The sequence below is a fragment of the Sinocyclocheilus rhinocerous genome, unplaced genomic scaffold (genome assembly GCF_001515625.1).
Source record: "Sinocyclocheilus rhinocerous isolate Xijiao unplaced genomic scaffold, SAMN03320098_v1.1 scaffold1721, whole genome shotgun sequence".
Classification (NCBI taxonomy): Eukaryota; Metazoa; Chordata; class Actinopteri; order Cypriniformes; family Cyprinidae; genus Sinocyclocheilus; species Sinocyclocheilus rhinocerous.
The window spans coordinates 113,916-134,843 of NW_015666162.1; the positions used below are offsets into that span (position 1 = coordinate 113,916).

General features: G+C 35.9%; 1 protein-coding gene and 1 pseudogene across 1 annotated transcript in view; one reads left to right on the forward strand and one right to left on the reverse strand.

Annotated features, from left to right (window-relative positions):
- Positions 1-6,081, forward strand: part of LOC107731789 (V-type proton ATPase 116 kDa subunit a) — a 14,245-nt gene extending 8,164 nt beyond the window's left edge. Inside the window, exons 14-20 of the mRNA XM_016542960.1 lie at positions 1,116-1,234; positions 1,786-1,993; positions 2,096-2,203; positions 2,894-2,971; positions 3,135-3,252; positions 5,252-5,423; positions 5,834-6,081. Coding sequence (XP_016398446.1) covers positions 1,116-1,234; positions 1,786-1,993; positions 2,096-2,203; positions 2,894-2,971; positions 3,135-3,252; positions 5,252-5,423; positions 5,834-5,921 — 891 coding nt within the window. The 3' untranslated portion in view covers positions 5,922-6,081. The remainder of the gene's footprint in view (positions 1-1,115; positions 1,235-1,785; positions 1,994-2,095; positions 2,204-2,893; positions 2,972-3,134; positions 3,253-5,251; positions 5,424-5,833) is intronic.
- Positions 6,082-8,155: 2,074 nt separating this feature from the next.
- The window catches only part of LOC107731795 (uncharacterized), a 14,536-nt pseudogene continuing 1,763 nt past the window's right edge, over positions 8,156-20,928 (reverse strand).

Genomic DNA, 20,928 nt, shown 5'->3' on the forward strand with positions numbered 1-20,928 from the left:
TAGACATAATTGTCTTTCTCCTCCCAGCTGACAGATGTCGTGATCGGGGGACGCTATATTATCCTGCTCATGGGAATGTTCTCCATATACACTGGCCTGATTTACAATGACTGCTTCTCCAAGTCCTTCAACATCTTCGGCTCTTCCTGGTGTGTTCGGCCCATGTTTCATCCTCACGGGCCTTGGCAGTACGTATGCTGGAGACCTGCAGACTTTAAAGTAGTCGCTTGCTCTTTTCCTTTCTGATATACAGTGGGTACGGAAAGTATTCAGACCCCCTTAAATTTTTCACTCTTTGTTATATTGCAGCCATTTGCTAAAATCATTTAAGTTAATTTTTTTTTCCTCATTAATGTACACACAGCACCCCATATAAGTGCATTACCGCCATCTATATCTCAAATGGGCCATTGACACTCTATCTACAATCTCAATTAGGAGTGTCAATGGTCCACTTATAGTGGATAGGTGGCGGTAATGCACTTATAAGTCTGCGATCCGCCGTAAAGCAAGAAGAAGAAGTCAGGCGCCGGCTGTTGAACGTGTTCAGGATGCGGTGAAAATCAGAGGTAAAAAAACGATATAAATACTGTTCAGTTTCTTGCACAGACCGATCATTTCGTGTTTGTGTGTTTTTTTGACTCTCAAAGCTGTGATTCCCATTCACTGACATTATATGACTGACAGACTGCAACGTTGAGTTAAAAATCTTCATATGTGTTCTACTGAAGAAACAAATCACCTACATCTTGGATGCCCTGGGGGTAAGCAGATAAACATCAAATTTTCATTTTTGGGTGAACTATCCCTTTAAGAATCACTTTTGTTCCTAAAGTTCACAACATATGCAAGGAAATAGAGGAGTACTTTTAACAGCAAGTGAATATAATAATAATGATAATAAATAAATAAATAAATACATAAATAAATAAATAAATTAAAGCAAAATGACTGCTTTCTATTTGAATATATTTTTTATGTAATTTATTCCTGTGGGGCAAAGCTGAATTCTCAACATCATTACTCCAGTCTTCAGTGTCGCCGTTATTCCAAACTTCATAAATGTGTGGATTTGCACAACAAAGATTTTGAATTGATTTACATTTTTGTTTTAGGTTTGGAATATTGCATCAAACAAGCTGTCCTTTCTAAACTCCTTCAAGATGAAGATGTCGGTCATATTGGGAGTCAGTCATATGCTCTTTGGAGTCGCCCTGAGTTTGGTGAACTTTGTGTGGGTATTTGATCTCTTATAAATTAAGGCAAAATACATTTTTAAATCAATTTAAATAAATTAGATTGTCAAATGCTAATGAAAAACATGAATCCTCTTTAAGGACATAAGTTGTTATACTGAAATTTTATGATGTAATAATGTAGGCTTTTGTCTAAAGTAGAAAAATGAGATGCTACTTGTACATAAATCTACACTGTAAAACATTATATAAGTCATGGCAACATATGTTTTTCCTTTAGTTTAACTCATTAAAATAATGTAACCAATTTCAACTGCACTTTTTAATTTATACGAGATTCAGCTCAACAAAATAAAAAAATAAAAAGTTGAAATGAGCAATTTGACAAAAAATTGAAAGCAGCAACTTCAGTTTTTTTATTGAATTAGATAGTAGAGGTTATTATGATTACAAGGTATAGTTGATCGTTTTAAAAGTACCATCTCTTCACAAAGTCCAGATAAATTATGATTAATTGAAGTTCTTAACCCTTGTGGTCATCATTGTTCAGAAATCTGTGACATTTTGCTTTTCTCGTTGCCTCGTTCAGACATTTCCGAAAATTCCAGGACATTTTCCTTCAGTTTGTTCCACAGCTGATCTTCATGCTGTCTCTCTTCGGATACCTGATCTTCCTCATCCTCTATAAATGGTGCATCACTCTACGCTCTGAAACGGCTCCCAGCATTCTGCTGCTCTTCATCAACATGATGCTGTTTGATTACCAGTCTGAACATGTGCTTCTCTACAGAGGACAGGTTTGGATTCATGCTCCTCTAAAAGCTGTTCTTTACTCCTGGCTTTTCATCACTGAAGTACTCAGTGTTTCAGATCATGACCGATGCTGTAATGCTCTACAGAAAGGGGTTCAGATCTTCTTGGTTTTGACGGCGGTGCTCATGGTTCCTGTGCTGCTCCTGGTCAAACCCTTCCTCATCTACAGGACCCGCATGAAGACCAGACACCAGGTGGGTGAGCAGAGCAGAACAACACTGTCCCAAGAACAGTAAATGCTTGTTTCAACCAGGGTTAGTATAGTTCAATAAAACTAAAACTATACAAAACTTTCATCATTTGAAAAAAAAAAAAAAATCACTGAAATAAAAAAAATATACAAAGCTAAAATATTCAGCTAATTGCCAAGGCAGTATTTCTCATTTTCATTCAGTTTAACTTGATGTACTAAAATACCTAAAACTAAAACTGAAAAAAAACAAAACTGTATATTAACTAATAAAACTGACAAAAACACACAACAAAATAACCACAACTAACTAAAATATATAATGAAATGAAAAGGGAAACAATGATAATAATGAAATAATTATAATTATATATAATAATTATAATAAAAACAAAAATTATAAAAATAAAAACTAATTCAAAATATGAACAAAACTATAATAGTATCTCAATGATACTAAAATGGCACTGGTTTCAACATGGAAATATATTTTTATTATTAATGAAATTATGCACATTTTAAATGCAAATTAAATCCTTACATTTGAAAAAACAGGTTTTTGTTTTTTTTTACATTTTCAAAGTGGCACCATATTTAGAATGTGAATTGTATATAAAACATAATATGTTTAATATATATTTTGTGTAATAATATTTTCATATAAGTGATTGTGACTAATAAGGTCTCTACACAGGTGTTCAGGAACAATCTGAATGATCAGCATGGAACAGATACACGCTCTTCCTACTCACAACATCAGAAGGATGAGATGGTAAGCTTTTGGTATATGGTAGGATGTTGTTTAAAACCTACTGAATACTGTTACTTTATGTCTTAAATACAACATAATATGCAAACATACAAAATGCTCAAATATCTTTAACTATGCCGTACAACCAAAGAGGAAAGATCATTTCATCTGTTTTCTTCTTCAGGTAAGTATGGGTGACATCTTTGTGTATCAGGCCATCCACACAATCGAGTTCTGCCTGGGCTGCATCTCCAACACGACCTCGTATCTTCGGCTCTGGGCGCTCAGTCTGGCTCACGCAGGTTTGTCCTGTCGCAGTACTTGCACAGTAATAAAACAAACTGCACGATCAGTACAGAGAGTAACGGCTTCTGATTTATTATCTGTGTTCTTTATGTTTTCATTTGTGTCTGAGTGACTGATTGTATCAACAGTGAAATGATTTATGAGTAAATGAAGGTGTGCAGTTTATGAGGACACATACAATGATCAAGAACACCAGAACGTGTTTTACATTTTTTTTTTTTTTTTAACCTTCCCTAGTTTTTAGCATATTAATGGAATACATGGCTAAGTGCTTTTCAGAATTTAGTTCTGAAAATACACTATTGGTCATAAGTTTGGAATAATAATAATTATTATTATTATTTTAATGTTTTTAAAAGTAATCTGCAAGAAATGCTCTGCATTCATTTGATTAAATACAGTAAAAACAGTAATATTGTGAAATATTATTACAATTTAAAATAACTTTTTGCTGTTTTCCATTTTAATATAATTTAAAAAGCAATCTATTCAGTCATTCTGAATGCTGATTTGGTGCTCAATGAATATTTCTTATCATCATCAATGTTGATGTTAAACAGCGGCTTAATATTTTTGTGGAAATTTTAGGACAAGTAATATTTTTTTTTTATTAAAAAGAAATGAATACTTTAATTCAGCATGGATGTATTAAATTGATCAAAAGTGACAATTATAATGTTACAAAATATTTTTCAAATAAATTTATTTTATTTTTATTTATTATATTCATCAAAGAATCCTGAAAAAAATGTCACGGTTTCCACAAAAATATCAAAGCAGCAAAAACTGTTTTCAGCATTAATATTAATAATAACCATAATTAATAATTGAGCAGCAAATCAGAATGATTTTTAAAAGAACCTTTAGTTATAGAGCTTATTAGTATAATTTATGTCAGTAAACATGCTAAAGGAATAGTTCACCTCAAATTATCAGTAATATCTAGTGCTGACAAACGATTAATCGCATCCAAAATAAAAGTTGTTGTTTACATAGTATGTGTGTGTGTACTGTATATTTATTATGTATATATATAATTACACACACATGAATGTATATATTTAAGAACAATATGTTACGTTTATATATTAAATATATTTATATATAATTTATATGAATATAAATATATACACGTAAATGCATGTCAATATTTTCCAAATATATGCTGTGTGTGTGTGTCTTTATATGTGCATAATAAATGTACACAGTACACACACATATATTATGTAAACAAAAACTTTTATTTTGGATGCGATTAATCGCGATTAATCGTTTGACAGCACTAGTAATATCATTATTTCATACCAACCCTCATGTTGTTTCTAAATGTGAATGATTTTTCTTTGTACTGTGCAACACAAAAGTACATATTTTGTAGATTTTCAGTGAACAACAGTTTAAATTTCAGTCTGCTCTTCACACAACCCAATTTTTTTTGTTATTGTTAAAGGTGCTGTATGTAGGATTGACACCGAGTGGTTGAACTAGGTATTGCAGTCCAAATTCTAAATATTGGAGAGGGTTTTTTTCACCCGGCCCCTCCTCCTCAGACTTGACGCACACGCAGGTTGCCAGATTGACGACACCAACAGGAACGAGCGCACTTGACGATGAATGAAATGAAATACGCTGTGTTTTCCGCCAACTGGCAACCCAGGGTCCCGAAATACAATTGGGTAAACTGGCAGTGGGCGGGTTTCACAAACCAAAACAGAGACCGACATTCCGGCCCGGAACGCACATTTTCAAAGGAGAATAACTGACTAGCATTGTTTTTCAGATAAACAAGTGTTAACTTAGCATGTTTCTAAAATATCTGCAAACATATGGTATTTTTATGCTTTAGTAGAGTCAAAAACTTACATACAGCACCTTTAAGAATGACTTGAGAGTGAGTAAATGACAGAATATAAACTGGGTGAACTATCCCTTTAAAAAACACACACTGACAGAGTGAAATGAAATGAGGTTAATTATAGGCCATATCGTCTGCAGAGCTGTCGGAGGTGCTTTGGAGGATGGTTCTCCAGGTGGGCCTGAAGATCTCCTCTGGTATGGGTTCACTCATGCTGGTAGTGCTGTTTGCTGCTTTCGCTGTTCTCACCGTGACTGTTCTTCTGATTATGGAGGGCCTGTCTGCCTTTCTGCACGCTTTACGACTACACTGGTAAGAACAAACACATAATTCATAAGCAACGAGTATGAGACTTCACTTTAATTCTTTTAACAAAGAAGTTATGAGAGTTATCATGCATATAACAACCTTGCACTTGTAAGCTGCATGTTAGTCAAGGTATTTGACTTGTTCCTGACCTTTGACATGGGACATGTTTGTCTGTCTATTTTCAATCTATTAAAGTTTACATATATCTGGCCCAAAGGTCTAATGTCTCTGTACTTGAGGTGTGTCCAAATTTAGCATTAATAGTGTGAGTTTATCGTGAGGTTCAGTATATGTACTGTTAACCACAACAAGTGTTTGATCGGTTTACAAAGCATGTTTAAATATGATTAAAAAAAATAGCACAAAGTGATATGAATGTAGGTAAAGTGACATTTTCATGTGTTTGTTTTCAGGGTTGAATTTCAGAACAAGTTTTACGAGGGATCCGGCTACAAGTTCACACCCTTGTCCTTTGACAGCCTGTTAAAAACACAGCAGTAATAGTTTTTATACATGTTATTCTTGTAGTTTTTAATGTAAATATAGTTTTGTGAATGTAACAAATGCATATTTCAAATCAGGGGTCTTCAACAGGGATCGCACAAGAATTGTGTAAAATGAAATTCTGAAAATTTGCAAGATGTAGATGAGTTTGTTTCTTCATCAGAACAGATTTGGAGAAATGTAGCGTTTACATCACATTACAATGGATCATCTGCAGTGAATGGGTGCCGTCAGAATGAGAGTCCAAACAGCTGATAAAAACATCACAGTAATCCACACGACTCCAGTCCATCAATTAACATCTTAAGAAGTGAAAAGCCAGCATTGCTTCTGGCTAAAATATGAAAACTTTTGATGTGAGAGGAAAAATAGGAGACTGGCTTTTTCTCTGGAGGAAGCTTCATTATGGATTATGGACTGGTATTTTGGCCAGAAGCGACAGGTTAACGTTAAAACACCTTAATGATGGATTTGTTTATTACAAACATGCAAATTTTCATTTAACAGACATTAAATGTGTGGATAGAGTCATGTGGATTACTTGTGGATTTTTGTGATGTTTTTATCAGCTGTCTGGACCCTCATTCTGACGGCACCCATTCACAGCAATTGGCATAATGCTAAATTTCTCCAAATCTGTTCTGATGAAGAAACGAACTCTTTACAAAAGTAACTCCATAAAATAATTACATTTAAGTAGGCCTACATGTTGTTATTATTACTGTTTAGTTGTGCAATACTGTAACTTTAACACTAATGTAAATGTTATCAAAAAATGTTTCATTATTATATACAAAATTGTTAATATATAAATACAAATTATAGCTTTAAAAAAAGCAACGAAAAGACAAAAGTAACAATTGCAAAATGTAGCTTTTATTAACGCTGTAAACCTAAAGTATAAAATAGTTTTAGACCATCCTAGTTAGCAGCAAAATAAACTGTACAAATGTGGAGCAGACTGAATGAATTTACTGTATAACATGCATCTAATACGATCTGTGTCATATAATCATACACAAGAGGTGGATTCGTGAATTTATGTTAGTAAACTTCCTTAATGACTTGTGTATATTTTTTGTATACTTGCACATTGAGAACTAACATTTTCTAAAATGGCATTCACTGGGTTAACAGTGAAATACCTATTTTGGGTTGTAGGGACATACACGTTGAAAATTCATGGCATTTTAAATAAACATGAATAAGATGCTACCATGTTCATGATGGACCATTGACTGGCTCCAGAGTTCTGAATGTAAAAAACAGGGTTTTGTGTCTCATTTCAATTTAGACTAGACAACTGTTGGCAACAAGAATGCATTTGACGGTTTCTCTTGAGTCCCTTGAGCCAGATCAAGACAGAACAGCACCGCGCATTCAAGGTATGTTTAGAATTTAGAACTTGACAATTTTTCAACAGAGACCTGTTTTCCAGATATGGTTGAGACCTTTATGTTTTTGTATTTTTAAATGTTATTGCATTTACACGCTTAAAGGTACAACACTAATGCATACAGAAACAGTCGAACGCCAATGTGATGATGCTATTCATTTGTTTGGTGTTTCACAATTCATAACTTTATCATATCATATGAAAAACTGTGTAAGTTAAGGACAGATGCATGTTAGTGTAAACCTGGATCCAGTTAATGCCAGTAGACTAATAAATCCTCTAGTTAAAAAAAAAAATCAGATATACTAATAAACTTACATCCAACATGAATATACATGTAGGAGTAAAACTTCTGCTAGATTCAGTAACATGCCAGCAAAATGACACTGACTTTGGCATTTACTTAAATGAAACACGTAAATGCCAACTTACAGTCCAAAATGACTTTCCACTTCAGTCAGTCATTCAGATGCATTTATCCAAAATATATCCACATAAAATATATCTCATTCATTTAAGGGGTCATATGACGTTATTAAAAAAAATAACATTATTTTGTGTATTTGGTGTAATGAAATGTGTTTTTGCGGTTTAAGGTAAAAAAAATTTCGCAATGAAACACACAGCGTCTCCACAACATGGCGGCGGCAGCAACAATACTTTAGCGAGAATTTTCTTTGCATAAACATTTGGGCGGCGTTATGCAAATCTTCCCACACAGTGACGTAGGTATGTGGGGGCGTGTTTAAACGAGGTGTTTTAGGAGGGTGTGGACCAGTCTTAACTTTTATAAAGAATATCTCTTTGGGTTTGAGACTTTAGTCTTTGCAACTTTAGGGATCTTATCTATTCACGAACAAGCTTGTAACACTCCAAAGAGAAAGGAAAATTTGAAATCACATCGTACGACCCCTTTAACACCTATTTTTTAATGTTCATGTTCATGCACAAATCCGCAATACACAATGTAAAAGATTCAAATACTTCTACATCTGTCATGCAAAGTGTTGATTAGCAATATTTGAGCATCATTATTACTAAATTATGACGCCTTCTGTTTTTTTTATACTGTATTACAAGTCATCAGTATTTTTAAATGATATTTAATTAATTTTATTTTACAAAAAATGCAAAATGTCCACAGAAAATATAAATTTGAAGTGTGCATATACATGGCACGTTTAAAGTTCCAGACAAAACTCAGATTAAATATGAACTTTTTGTTCATTACGCTGTGTAACCACATTCAAATAAGTATTTCAACTTGATTGTCGAACCCAAGTGAGATTGTAGTGCTACTTATGGAAAAAGGAAGCTCTGAGAAACAGCTGAAGGGTACTATGGCCGTGTTTGAAGAATACACACAGACATCTAGGATCGTGTGGCGTTGTTGCCATTCTCGTTATCGCCGTCATCGTCAGACTGTTGGTCTGGAGGTATGGCGCGGGTTTGGCTGGCTCGTACGCTGGTCAGATGAGGGCAGGCGGAGATCAGGTTAGCAATGCCAACAAGAGTTACACCTGTGCCATCCAGGTTTACTTGACTCAGCTGCATACGGCACAGGAACTTCAGACCTGAGGAATAAAATTCAGCATGTTAGAGACGTTTCTTTACTAGAAAATGATCGTGGAGGGAATAACACTGCACAACATACCCTGATCTGTGATTCTGGTTCTGCTGAGGTTGAGTTTCAGCAGCTGAGGACAGTGAACTAGACCTCGTCTGATCACCGTATCGCCCACCTGTGTACTGGCCAAACCCATCACCTACAAAACAAAAAACAAACATGTATGCTGAATCCATGAATATTCATCATATACTGTATATATATGTGTGTGTGTGTGTTATATATAAAAAGAATTGTATTATATAAAACTCTCTTATGCTCACCAAGGCTAGTTTTATTTAATGAAAAAAAAAACAAAATAAAAACTGTAATATTGTGAAATATTATTACAAATTAGTATAACTGTTTTCTATGTTAATATATTTCAAAATATAATTTATTTCTGTGATGAATTTTCAGCAGCCATTACTCCAGTCTTCAGTGTCACAGCCTATCAAATAAAAAGGGTCCGGTCATCATTACCATCTTTGGTAAAATGTGAAGATTTCTAAAAACTCTTCTAATGAAGCGAATGAACGAAAGGTCTACTCGTACCAACAGCGAAACAAAAAACTGCAGGATAATGCAAATTTTAATTGCTTTAAAGCAGTCACATAGCAATAGCATGATATATTGCAATATAATCACTTTTTTTATCAGAATGCTGGAAAACCTACAAAAGAAACTTATTGGTCTGTGAGTTTTATCACACAGTCAATCAACAGGACAAAAAATAACAACAACACTATATTTGCTGACAAAAAAGAACAGTGTGAATAGGTTTACAAGAGTGGATTGATTTTCAAGTCTTGTTTGTGGCACATATTTGCTCTTGGTGTGAATAGATTGTTACACAATACACATAAATCAGGGTTCCCACAATTTCTGACCAAAGAATTACCATGATTTCCATGCCTTGTCCAGCTGTTAATAATGACTGGACAAGAAATTTTAAAACTAATTTCATAAAGTAAAGAGTAAATTCTAGCTAAAGGAAGAGCTGAGTATGCCTTTTCCAGACACTTTTGAAATTCTCTAATATTTCCAGGTTTTTCATGACCGTGGGAAACAATGGACTACAACAATTTGGGATGTGGCCAGTGATTTCGTAAATAACCGTAAGTAAGCCTATTCCAGCATTACAAGATTTGCATGGTTGCATTACACCAAATTAAATCAGAACAGCAGCTTCTTTTTTCATTTGATTTACTACATGGGACACTTTTGGACCTAAAGCTCTACCTGGTCATGCTGGAAAGCTGTGTAATGCCGTGGTCGGTGAGATGAGTGTAGTCAGTCAGGTCGAGCTCTAAAAGTAAAGTCTGTCTGGAGAGAAACGAAAGTCCACTGTCCGTCACAGAGTGTCTGCCAGGCAGGGTGAGCTGGGTAAGCCTTAGGCCTGCATGGAGAAATCAGACAAAGTAGTAAATGATCTTACTTCACTAAAACCCCAAACAGGATTGACTAATCCCTACGCAAAAAAACATTTATGCATGCATTAAATAATGCATAAATGATGCATAAAAAGCCATAAATACAAATAGTTCTATTTGGCTGCACCTGAAATGATCTCCAGCGTGTGGTTTCCGTCGGCGACCGGTATGCCGGCCAGGCTGAGAGCTGATAGGCTGGGGTGGGTTGCTAGGCACTGGAGAGTATTTTCTTGTACACCTGTGCCGTCCAGGTGAAGCGTCTGCAGGTTTTGGAGCTCTGCGAGTGCAGACACGTCACTCACCTCATAGCAAAAGGAAACAAAAGCAAAATAAATATAGGATAAACGTATAGTGAATTCTCTCACAGCCTAAAATAAATAAACCTTACAAACAAGCCCTGTAACGGCTTCATGACGGACTGCGCAAGCTAACTGGAGCTTGTTTGAAGGGACAAATGCAGTCTACTGTTCATAAGGATATACTAAATTGATCAAAAGTGACAGTAAAGATTTCTATTGCTGTTCTTTTGAACTTTCTATTCTCAAAAAAAAAAAAAATCAGAGAGAAAAAAATCAGTTTCCACAAAAATATTAAGCAGCATAACTGATTTCAACATTGATAATAATAATAAATGTTTCCAAAAGCAACAAATTAGAATGATTGACTGGAGTAATCTGGAGATAAATTACATTTTAAAATCTATTGCAATAGAAAACAGTTCTTTTAAATTGTAATCATATTTCACATTATTACTGTTTTTTTGATCAAATAAATGCAGCTTTGGTGAGCAGAAGAGACTTCTTTCAAATTAAAAATAAATAAATATTGCCAACCTCAGACTTTTGATGATAAAAAAAATTCATGTATAATGATTTTACAAGAATTGGAAAAAAATATTAAAATAGTTTTAGATGAAGTATTACAGGTCCTGTCACAATTTATATTGCTCAACATGACAAAAACTGAAATCACAACTGGTTACATTAACAAATCAGATTAATATGGAATATGTCACTTATTGGTGGTAAATAAATCCATACATTTGGATAGACAGAAATTCCCATATTATATACACATTGGCTGCTTTAATTCTTTTTCATTTTTTTTTAAATTAATTTTCTTATTTATTTTTTTGCATACCTTTTACAGAATGCTGCAGCATTATTTGAGCATAATTTTTTTGTTAGTCTGTTATTGTGATATAATCTATGTTAGATAACCCCATCCATAAATGGCATGTACTGTAAATCCAAAATAAACTGGGATTGAACCTGCAAAACCTATATTTCTATACATTTCTATCTATAAATAAAATAAAACAATTAAAACTTTTTAAAAATAAATAAAATACAATAAATATAAATACAATTTTAAATTCTTTTGAAAAAAATCTCTGTGTATACACATTACCTTGGTGTGTTTAATACTGAGCATTCGTAGCTGTGGTACACATGTGGGCAGCGCTCTCAATGTGCTCTCAGTGATGGCCGTATGATTGAGGCTGAGCTGACACAGCGCATGAGAACCTGACTGCAGATACATCAGCAGACCGGCATCGCTTACTTTGGTCTGGTCCAGAGCCAGGAACGTCAGACTGCGCAGTCCTGAGATCAGCCACAAATAAGATGATGCACTTGTTCATGATAATAATCACTTATGGACTGGTTTCTGACACGCTGTCTCACCTGCGATATGCTGCAAACAGCTGTCTGTTAGTTTGCTACAAGACGACAAGTTGAGATGCTGAAGTTTGGAGAGGTTGGACAAAACAGAAAGACCAGCGTCTGCAAAATGAAACCGCAAATGATGATTTCACAGCTTTACAAATCATGTACAAACAAATCAAGCCAATAATAAATAGAAATATAAATGTATGTGTTCCATTCAAAGGGCATTAAAGTGTGCGAGATGTGAATTTACACTGGATTTATTTACTGAGGTTTATTATGTCACATTTTACAATTCTCTAGTAAGTTTGGTCTGTGTGTGAAGACGCTGCAGGCTGTGGTGCAGCGCAAATCCATGAATGAATGTTCTGAAGTCAAGAAAATTCAACGGATTTCCCCTGCTCAGAGAGTAGGGAGCAGTGAACACTGTGTAGGGACCCTGTCAATCATGGAGCTGGTTATCTGAATCAGGTATGTTAAATAAGAGAGACATGCTAAATATGCAGAGCGGTGGTACGCGAGGACTGGAATTGAGAACCACTGCTATAAGGAATGTACTAAGATGTATTGTTAATTGTATCATATTCATATTTCATATTATTAAACATTATTTTACTTAGCAATAATAATAATAATAAATTATTAAATTATATAGTATTTTTTAAATAAATATTAAAACCTAATTTTCCTTTGTTATTTATTATATAGCCATTTAATATATTTTTAACATTACAGTAATAAAACATTTTTTTTTTTTATGTTACAGTAATGAGAATTTTGGGCTACTTATTTGGGCTATATATACACATATAATAGTCCTAACAAATAAATAAATACATTTCTTGACAGTTCTGGTGAAAAATCTCACACCTGTGATGAGTGGAGAGTTGACAAAGCTGAGATGTTTGAGGCAGGAAAACGCCCTCAGTTGCCGCAGCAGCTCATTGGTGGTATACGGGTAGCAGTTTAGGACGAACTTTTGCAGCGGGCAGCCAAAGAACAGCTCCAGCGTACGCGGTCGGAGGAGACGTTCACGTGCCATATGAGCCAACAAGAGTTCGGCCAGCTCTGGAGTCAAACACGCCAGGCTGCTGCTGTACTGCATGCTGGGAGCTGAAAGAGCAAGATTATGGTCAAACTCTTGTCCTGAGCACTCATGTAATCAGCAAACAACATTAGGCGGTCTCTTTCTGACCTGTCATGAGGGAAACGGTGGCCCTGGTGGCCATCGAGCAGAGAGGGGGCACGCGGGGGGTCTTGAAGGCTTTTTTGGGGGGCGAGGGATGCCCGTGTGGTGACGGCTGCTCGTCGTGATGGGCGGCTCGCTGTAAACGCTCTACCGCTGCTTGACCCGCAGCTCCACGCAACGCACGGCCTTCCTCAGGGTCTGCTGGGTCATCAGGCTCCGCCCCCCTTCAACACACAACCAATTGTAGTCACTTAAAGGGACAGTCCACTCAAAAATTTAAATGCTGTCATCATTTACTATCATCAAGCGGTTTTGGGCCCCACTGAAAAATATCTTCTTTTGTGTTGTTCAGCAGAAAGAGAGTCAAGCAGATTTGAAACAACATGAGGATGAGTAAATTGTCATTTTTGGGTGAACTATCCCTTTAAGGACAACGTACACTGCTTAAGTTTTCCAAATGCTAAGGCAAACATATCTAACATTTTATTTAGGAAACAAATCGATCAAAATTGAGAAACCAAAACAACTGAAAGCAGTGATGTCACTGTAATGATGTCATGCTTAATTGCAAAAGGTTTTTCTTTCTTACATTTATTGACATGCTGAACGGTGATCTTTTTATAAAGCTCTCACTAATTAGCCCTTAATTTCACACCCTTCAGGCCCTTTAGAAATCGTCCTACCTGAGTCTGTTGCCCTGCTCCGGCCAGTGATGTCTCGGCTCCAGTCCTGCTCTTCCCCTGTTCTCCAGGAAGAAGGGCAACCGTGGCAGTTCTGTCAGAGTGAGAGGGAGATTATCTATAAATTGTATTGATTATTTAGATTTTTATTTAAAAAAATTAGCAAATAGCAAATGTATATATATATACAGCATGTGTGTGTGTATATCACTTTTTAAGATTGCAAAAATTATACAAAAAAATTCTATAAACCTTGAAGATTGTATTCATTTCAGTAACTATTCCAGGCCTGGAAATCTCAATTTTAAAATTCCCTGATATTTCCAGGTTTTTCATTACTGAGGGGATGTATCTTAAAAAAACTAGACATTTTAAAGAGCAGTTTACAACAATTTACTTGCATGATCCATAAGCACATCAAGCAAACAAATTAAACAAATTGCATCTTGCTACTACCAAATTAACCAAGCATTCAATTACACAGCCTCAATATCAAAACAGTTGCACTGGAACTAACTGCATATTAAGCTAATTACCATATATTAGCATGTTCACAGGCCTGCCTGCTAAACCAATCCAGCTGCAGTTAATTCCTGCGTGTCTCACGTGTGCAAATTAACATATGATCGTCTTCACAGCATCTTAAAACGTTGTCCAAAGCTGTCAGCTGCTTTCATTCCCAGCGTGTCTGAAATCCTCGCATTAAACTTCCAGTGAAAAGAGCCGGTTTATGGAACATATGCAGTTATAGCACACGAGAGAACAGACTTCTCTAACCTCTTACCCACTATGGACTTCCCCGAGTTTCTCACACTTTGGTCACTCGCTAACGTGACTTAAAAGACCTAAAAACTCAAGGTTACTGAACAAAGATCTATGATTCAGACTGACCTGAGCACAGCAGTCCAAAGGTAGCAATTCTGTGATAGCTGAAGATCAATAAACTACGCTATACGATCAGTTACATCTCAGAGAACACAAAACTTTCCCCTAATGTTAGCTTTAACGTTCCAGGAATGTTCTTTTTAGTTTTTTTTTTTAAACAATCAAAAACTAACATTCCCAGAACGTTCTGGGAACCAAAGTTGGGATGAGACTGCATCTATATGATCTAATTTTTTAGTCATGCATGCAGTTCCATTTATTTCATAGACAAAGCTTTTGCAGAATCATGAACAGTGAGAGCAGATAAAGCTCCAGTTCTTGAATGTTCTGAAGGATTCTCTGTGATTAAAGCCCTTGAAGGAATGTTGGCAGACTGTCCATTCATTACCATTCCAGTCCTCCTTTATGAGATTATGGCCTTTTCTGATTCAGTTGAGTCCAAAAAGCAGCGGCTTTTTAGTCCGTTCCAGACTAACAGATATCAACATCTTTTGTTTACAGTCTCATCAGGAATTCCCTCTGATCGTGGCCTGAAGTGCTCGTTTTATCTTTGACGGTTTTTGGAGTTTCATCCAGATCGGAGTTGACTGTAATCAAGCCAATTCTAATTATTATGTTAATTGTGATGATTTAATTACTGAGAAATGAGAAATTAATTTTCACACACATCTTATTCATTATTAATGGTGCTGACTAATGCAAGCATCACTATTATTAATGCTCATACTTAAGCAAACCTCAAACCTCAAGTATTAAACTTCAGCACTCAACTCTTCCTGCAATTGTGCTGAAACATGAATAGTACCTCAAAATGATGTGGCTATAACTTTTCTAAGCAATCAGCCATATTTTTGCCTGGCAAACAATAAAAAAGTTTGGAAAAATCTCACAGATTTAGAGGGGAAGGAGGAGGTACCTGAGCCATAACTAGAGTCCAGAATACCATAGAGACTTTGGACTCTTTTTACCTGGGCAGCCATCTATAAACCACCCAGAACAAACTAGCAAATGCCTAGAACACCCTAGCAACCATATAACAACACCCAGTCAAAAACTATTGTGAAAGTAAACCGTTATATACCATTGAGATTAAATGGAGGTACAACTACTTCTTCTGGTTGCTCCTCATTTTCCAAATGTTCTTCATTTTCTGCTTCACCTTGCACCAGTTTATGGCCTCGTCCTGTCAGAAGCAAAAGTGTAATAACACAATATTACTTGCATTGAAGTAAAGTTCGTGAAGAGCAGGGATTACTATCGTTAAAGGGGTCATCGGATGCCCATTTTCCACACGTTGATATGATTCTTTAGGGTCTTAATGAAAAGTCTGTAACATAGTTTGGTTAAAATTTCTCAATGGTAGTGTAAAACAACACCGTTTTTACCCTGTCAAAAACAGCTCTGTTCATAGCGAGCTGTTTCCTTGCATGCCGCTTTAAATGCAAATGAGCTCTGCTGACCCTGCCCCTCTCTTCTGAGCCGCTCTCTGAAAAACGGTAAACTTTAGCTGCATTCATCGTTAAACTCGCTAACTAGCACATTATTAGGAAAGGCGATTTGCAAAGATTCATTCTAAAAACCTTACACTCACTTCTTCTGGAGGTGAAGCTGGATCACAAATGATTCGCGCAAAGATAGACGCATTTAGGCAGATCGGGGGCGCATTCCCTTCACAAACAAACGTAATCCACTGCGTCTTCAGCGGCTCAGATGTCGGGAGTAAATGACGACTGCTATGTTCATTATTACATCCAACAACAAAACACTTCAATCGCTTAGGAGACATTCTTGTCTACATCTGCTCCGGCGGTGAAACAATGGCGGACTGATGACAGCTCACTCAGAGCGGGTCTAAGGTAAGACGCCAGTCCAGTCTGTGCTGAAACGCTACTGTCAATCAGACTATCGTGGGAGGGGCCTGTCTGTGTGATGTCACACAGACAGGCATCTGAGATCGGCTCGATTTGAGAAAGGGGAAATGATTTAACGAGATTAAAAAAAACACTGGGTGGATCTTTATCATTATAGGGTGGTTGTGTACACACACTGACAACACACTTTTCAGTTCAAACAGCTTGTAAAAGTGCAAGTCACATCCGATGACCCCTTTAACTAAAACTAAAAATACTGAAAACATTTTTGTTAATTCAGGTAAAGCTGAAAATAAAATAAAATATAATAAAATATTAGATTAAATACTTGTAATAATGGAACTAAATCCGTTATAAAAATAAATTATAACTAAAATAAATAAATAAACTTAAATATTAAGCAACAATAGGTAATTTATCATTTTTTATCATTAAGTTAAACTAAAACTATTGAAACAAACATAAAAACATAAAAAACAAAAAAACTAAATAAATAAAAACAAAATGGAACTAACGCTGAAATAAAAATAAATTATAAAATAAATAAACTTACATTTTAAGCCTCAAGTAATATATATATCATTATTTGTTTTTTTTAAATAATCAATATTTAAAAAAAAAACTAATAAAAATTACAAAAGCACATAACAAATTACTAAAAATAAGCTAAAACTGAAAATATAAAAATAAAAGTCAATAGAGTGCTGCAGTCTTGACAGTCAAATCTGCCACTGGATTCCCACAAGATTTTCCTATGGGTTTTTATAATGGAATTTTTCAATTTATGGGTGTGGTAAATATAAATTGACGATACTTGGACGTTTTGCAGTCACGGCTGCAGCACTCAAAATATTACATTCAAAATATTAATAACTAGAAAACAAGTATAGAAAAAAATACTAAAATAACTGTGTAGTGCATTCACAAATTAGTAAAAGTAAATCTCACCCCAGTAGTGAGAGGGTCCTGACAGCGGAGGTCCGACCCCAGGAATCCCAGCATACCCCACTGCTTCCTCCCACAGCTGATGGGGCAGAGGTGGAGGTATCTCCAGTTCCTCTAAAGCTCTGGCCTCCACTTGGGGTTGCTCATTCGGTGGTGCCACCGGCTCTTCCAGTGGCTCAGGCTCCGCCTCCTCCTGCCCTACAACAGCCAATCGGGACGCTGGACTAGGCGGGTCCTGAGGCGTTTCTGGGGGTGTGGTCTGTATGCAAAGTGCAGCGTTGGGAGTCAGCCCCAGAGACCGGAGGGAGCAGGTTAGCTCAGCTTCCCCAAAGCGCTTTCGAGGAAACCCTTGCAGGAGGGAAAAAGCGGGTAGTGAAGGGTGGCGGCCGGCAATGTATTCGACGACGTGACTTAAGGGAGTGTCTGCAGGAAAGCGCTCACGCATTGATTCCCCAGATGGAAGACGAATCTATAACAGACACAAACAAAACAGACAGGTTTGACTTCATGCGAAATAACGCTAACAGCAGTTGTTAGAAAGCAGTGGAAAAAAGATGTGATCTTGCACCATAAGGATGCAGTGGTTGTCCAAGCTGGTCTCCACACGTCCACCCAGTCTCTGTCCCTGTCCACTGGATGGAGAGGTCTCGGCCGTGGCTTCGTTTTGGGTCTTCTCCTGCTGACTGCGCCGGTCCTCTGCTATCCTCTTCAATACCAACTCACGCTCCTGATCAAAGGACAAACCGTTACTGAACTGGGAACCAAAAATGATCTTTTAGAGCATGAAACTGTGACAGTTGATGGAGCAAAAACACAGATATATATTTTAAAATGTAATATTTATATTTTAAAATATATAAAATGATAAAATATATTATATGTACAGTATCTCACAAAAGTGAGTACACCCCTCACTTTTCAGCAACCATTTTTGTAGATCTTCTCAAGGGACAATACTATTGAAATGAAACTTCAATAGTATTGTCCCTTGAGAAGATATACTAAAACAGATTTACTGTCCTCTGAAAATAACTCAACATACAGCCATTATTGTCAAAATAGCTGGCAACAAAAGTGAGTACACCCTAAGTGATAACAGCTGTATGTCGTTTAACCATGCAAAGCCACGTGTCCTATTCATCATGTTAATGTTTTTGTCTGCTTGACAGGACCATACATATTTGTGTATCTTGTATTAGAGCAGTTAAAATTTGCTGCTTTGAGTACAATTCTCTCATACTGACCACTGGATGTTCAACATGGCACCTCATGGCAAAGAACTCTCTGAGGATTTGAGAATTAGAATTGTTGCTCTCCACAAAGATGGCCTAGGCTATAAGAAGATCTGTAACACCCTTAAACTGAGTTGCAGTACAGTGGCCAGGGTCATACAGAGGTTTTCCAAGACGGGTTCCACTCGTAACTAGGCCTGTCACGATAACAACTTTTTGTTGTGCAATATATCGCCCCAGAAATAATTGCGATAAGCGATATTATTGTCTATATATATATATATACACACACACTTAAAATAATATCTATCATGTATATATCTATAAATATAACATTATTATACATGTACATATATTAATTAAATTAAAATAACAATAAAATAAATTAAAATAATACACATTAAAATAATAAGCATATTATTATTATTATTATTTTACTATGTACAGAGTAGTGTTGTCAAAAGACCTGGTATTTCGGTACCAAGTCGGTACTAAAAAAATTTAAAGAGAGCTATCAAATTTATTAATTATGTTTTAAAGTATTTACTCTTCTGTCTACAGTCTTTTAATATAAATTCTATCGCTATACAATTGTCTTTTAATAGCACAAAAAAGAAAAAAAAACTTTTTCCTTTTTTTAAAAAATAATTTAAAAATAATTACTAATATTTTAAACAACCTTTTTAAACAGCCATTGGTCACCAATTTTGTTGTATTTAAAAGAACAGATTTTGTGTTCCACAGAAGAAATCATGAAATGACGTGGGCGTGAGTGGATTCATTTTTGAGAGAAGCAACCCTTGCTTATAGAGCTTTATTGTAAGAACATGAACCCTTTCACTGATTCACCTGCTTCTTCTGTCTCTTTTCTGCCCGCGCCTCTTGGGCCACTCGCTGCCTCTGCTGCTCGTGGAAATTACTCTTATCCTGCTTGATCCGTGTTTCCAGGGGTGGATGCTCTTTTGCTGTGGGAGCGTTCACAGAAGGTGGTGCCAAGACCAATGAAGGACCTAAAAGCAGAAAATTCCTCTGTATTAAATAACATTTCAGATTCCAGTATTAAAGTACTGCTAATGATCTGCAGCACACTAAGCACAAAATCACATGACCTGTGAGTCACACGCGAGTTTATTTGCACAGTAAATCACATTTTCCTTCCCAGAAGAATGTTGACACTCTATTGAAAGAAGTCTGTTTGTGTCATACAAATGAGTAATTGAAACTGTGCTGTTTGTACCTGTTTCGTCAGACTGTGAGTTGTTGTTGGAGCAGAGAGCATCTTTGGGAGGGTTAAATGCAGAAAATGCCGTCTCTAAAGGACCTGAAGGCTGCTTGACTAGTTTATGCCGTGGACTCCCACCCTGCAAAAGCCTTCAGCGCAAATGTGAGAATGAGAGGGCTGGTGCTTAATCATGAACAATGCTGTCTAATAACAACACTTTCAATATTCCCTAAAGCCATTGCATATAACAAGACAGGTTTATGACTAGCCTAAGCTATTACATAACCGGTCACACTTTTTTCTCTTGGGATAAAAGCTTATTTCATTATTTTCATCCATAAAAACATTTACCATTCAGCTGCTTCTGGTACAGAGAAGAATCCTGCCTGCATCGCCGCCTGTATCTGATCCTCACTGAAGCCCATCTCAGTGAGAGTGCTGACGAACCCTCCTATGGTCTAGAAAACACCACAACAACCTGAGCTCCAATGCAAAGGTATTCAAAGGAAGGGGACTTTTCTTAAATAAGATCATTTTGATTTCACATTTTTGGAGATGATATTCACATACTTCCACTTGTGTTATTTCAGAATTTTTAGGACTAGTCAACTAAAAATTTATTTAAATGGATGAATTTAATAATAATAATAATATAATATATATTTACACACACACACACACACTTTGTATTAAGATTTGTAATTTTTTATCATTAATTAATGGAATTTATTATATATATTTTTGTATTTTTTTTGTAATGTATATATATATATATATATTAGTGCTGTCAAACAATTTAATCGCATCCAAATAAAGGTTTTTGCTCGCATAGTATATGTGTGTGTACTGTGTTTATTTATTATGTATATATAAATACA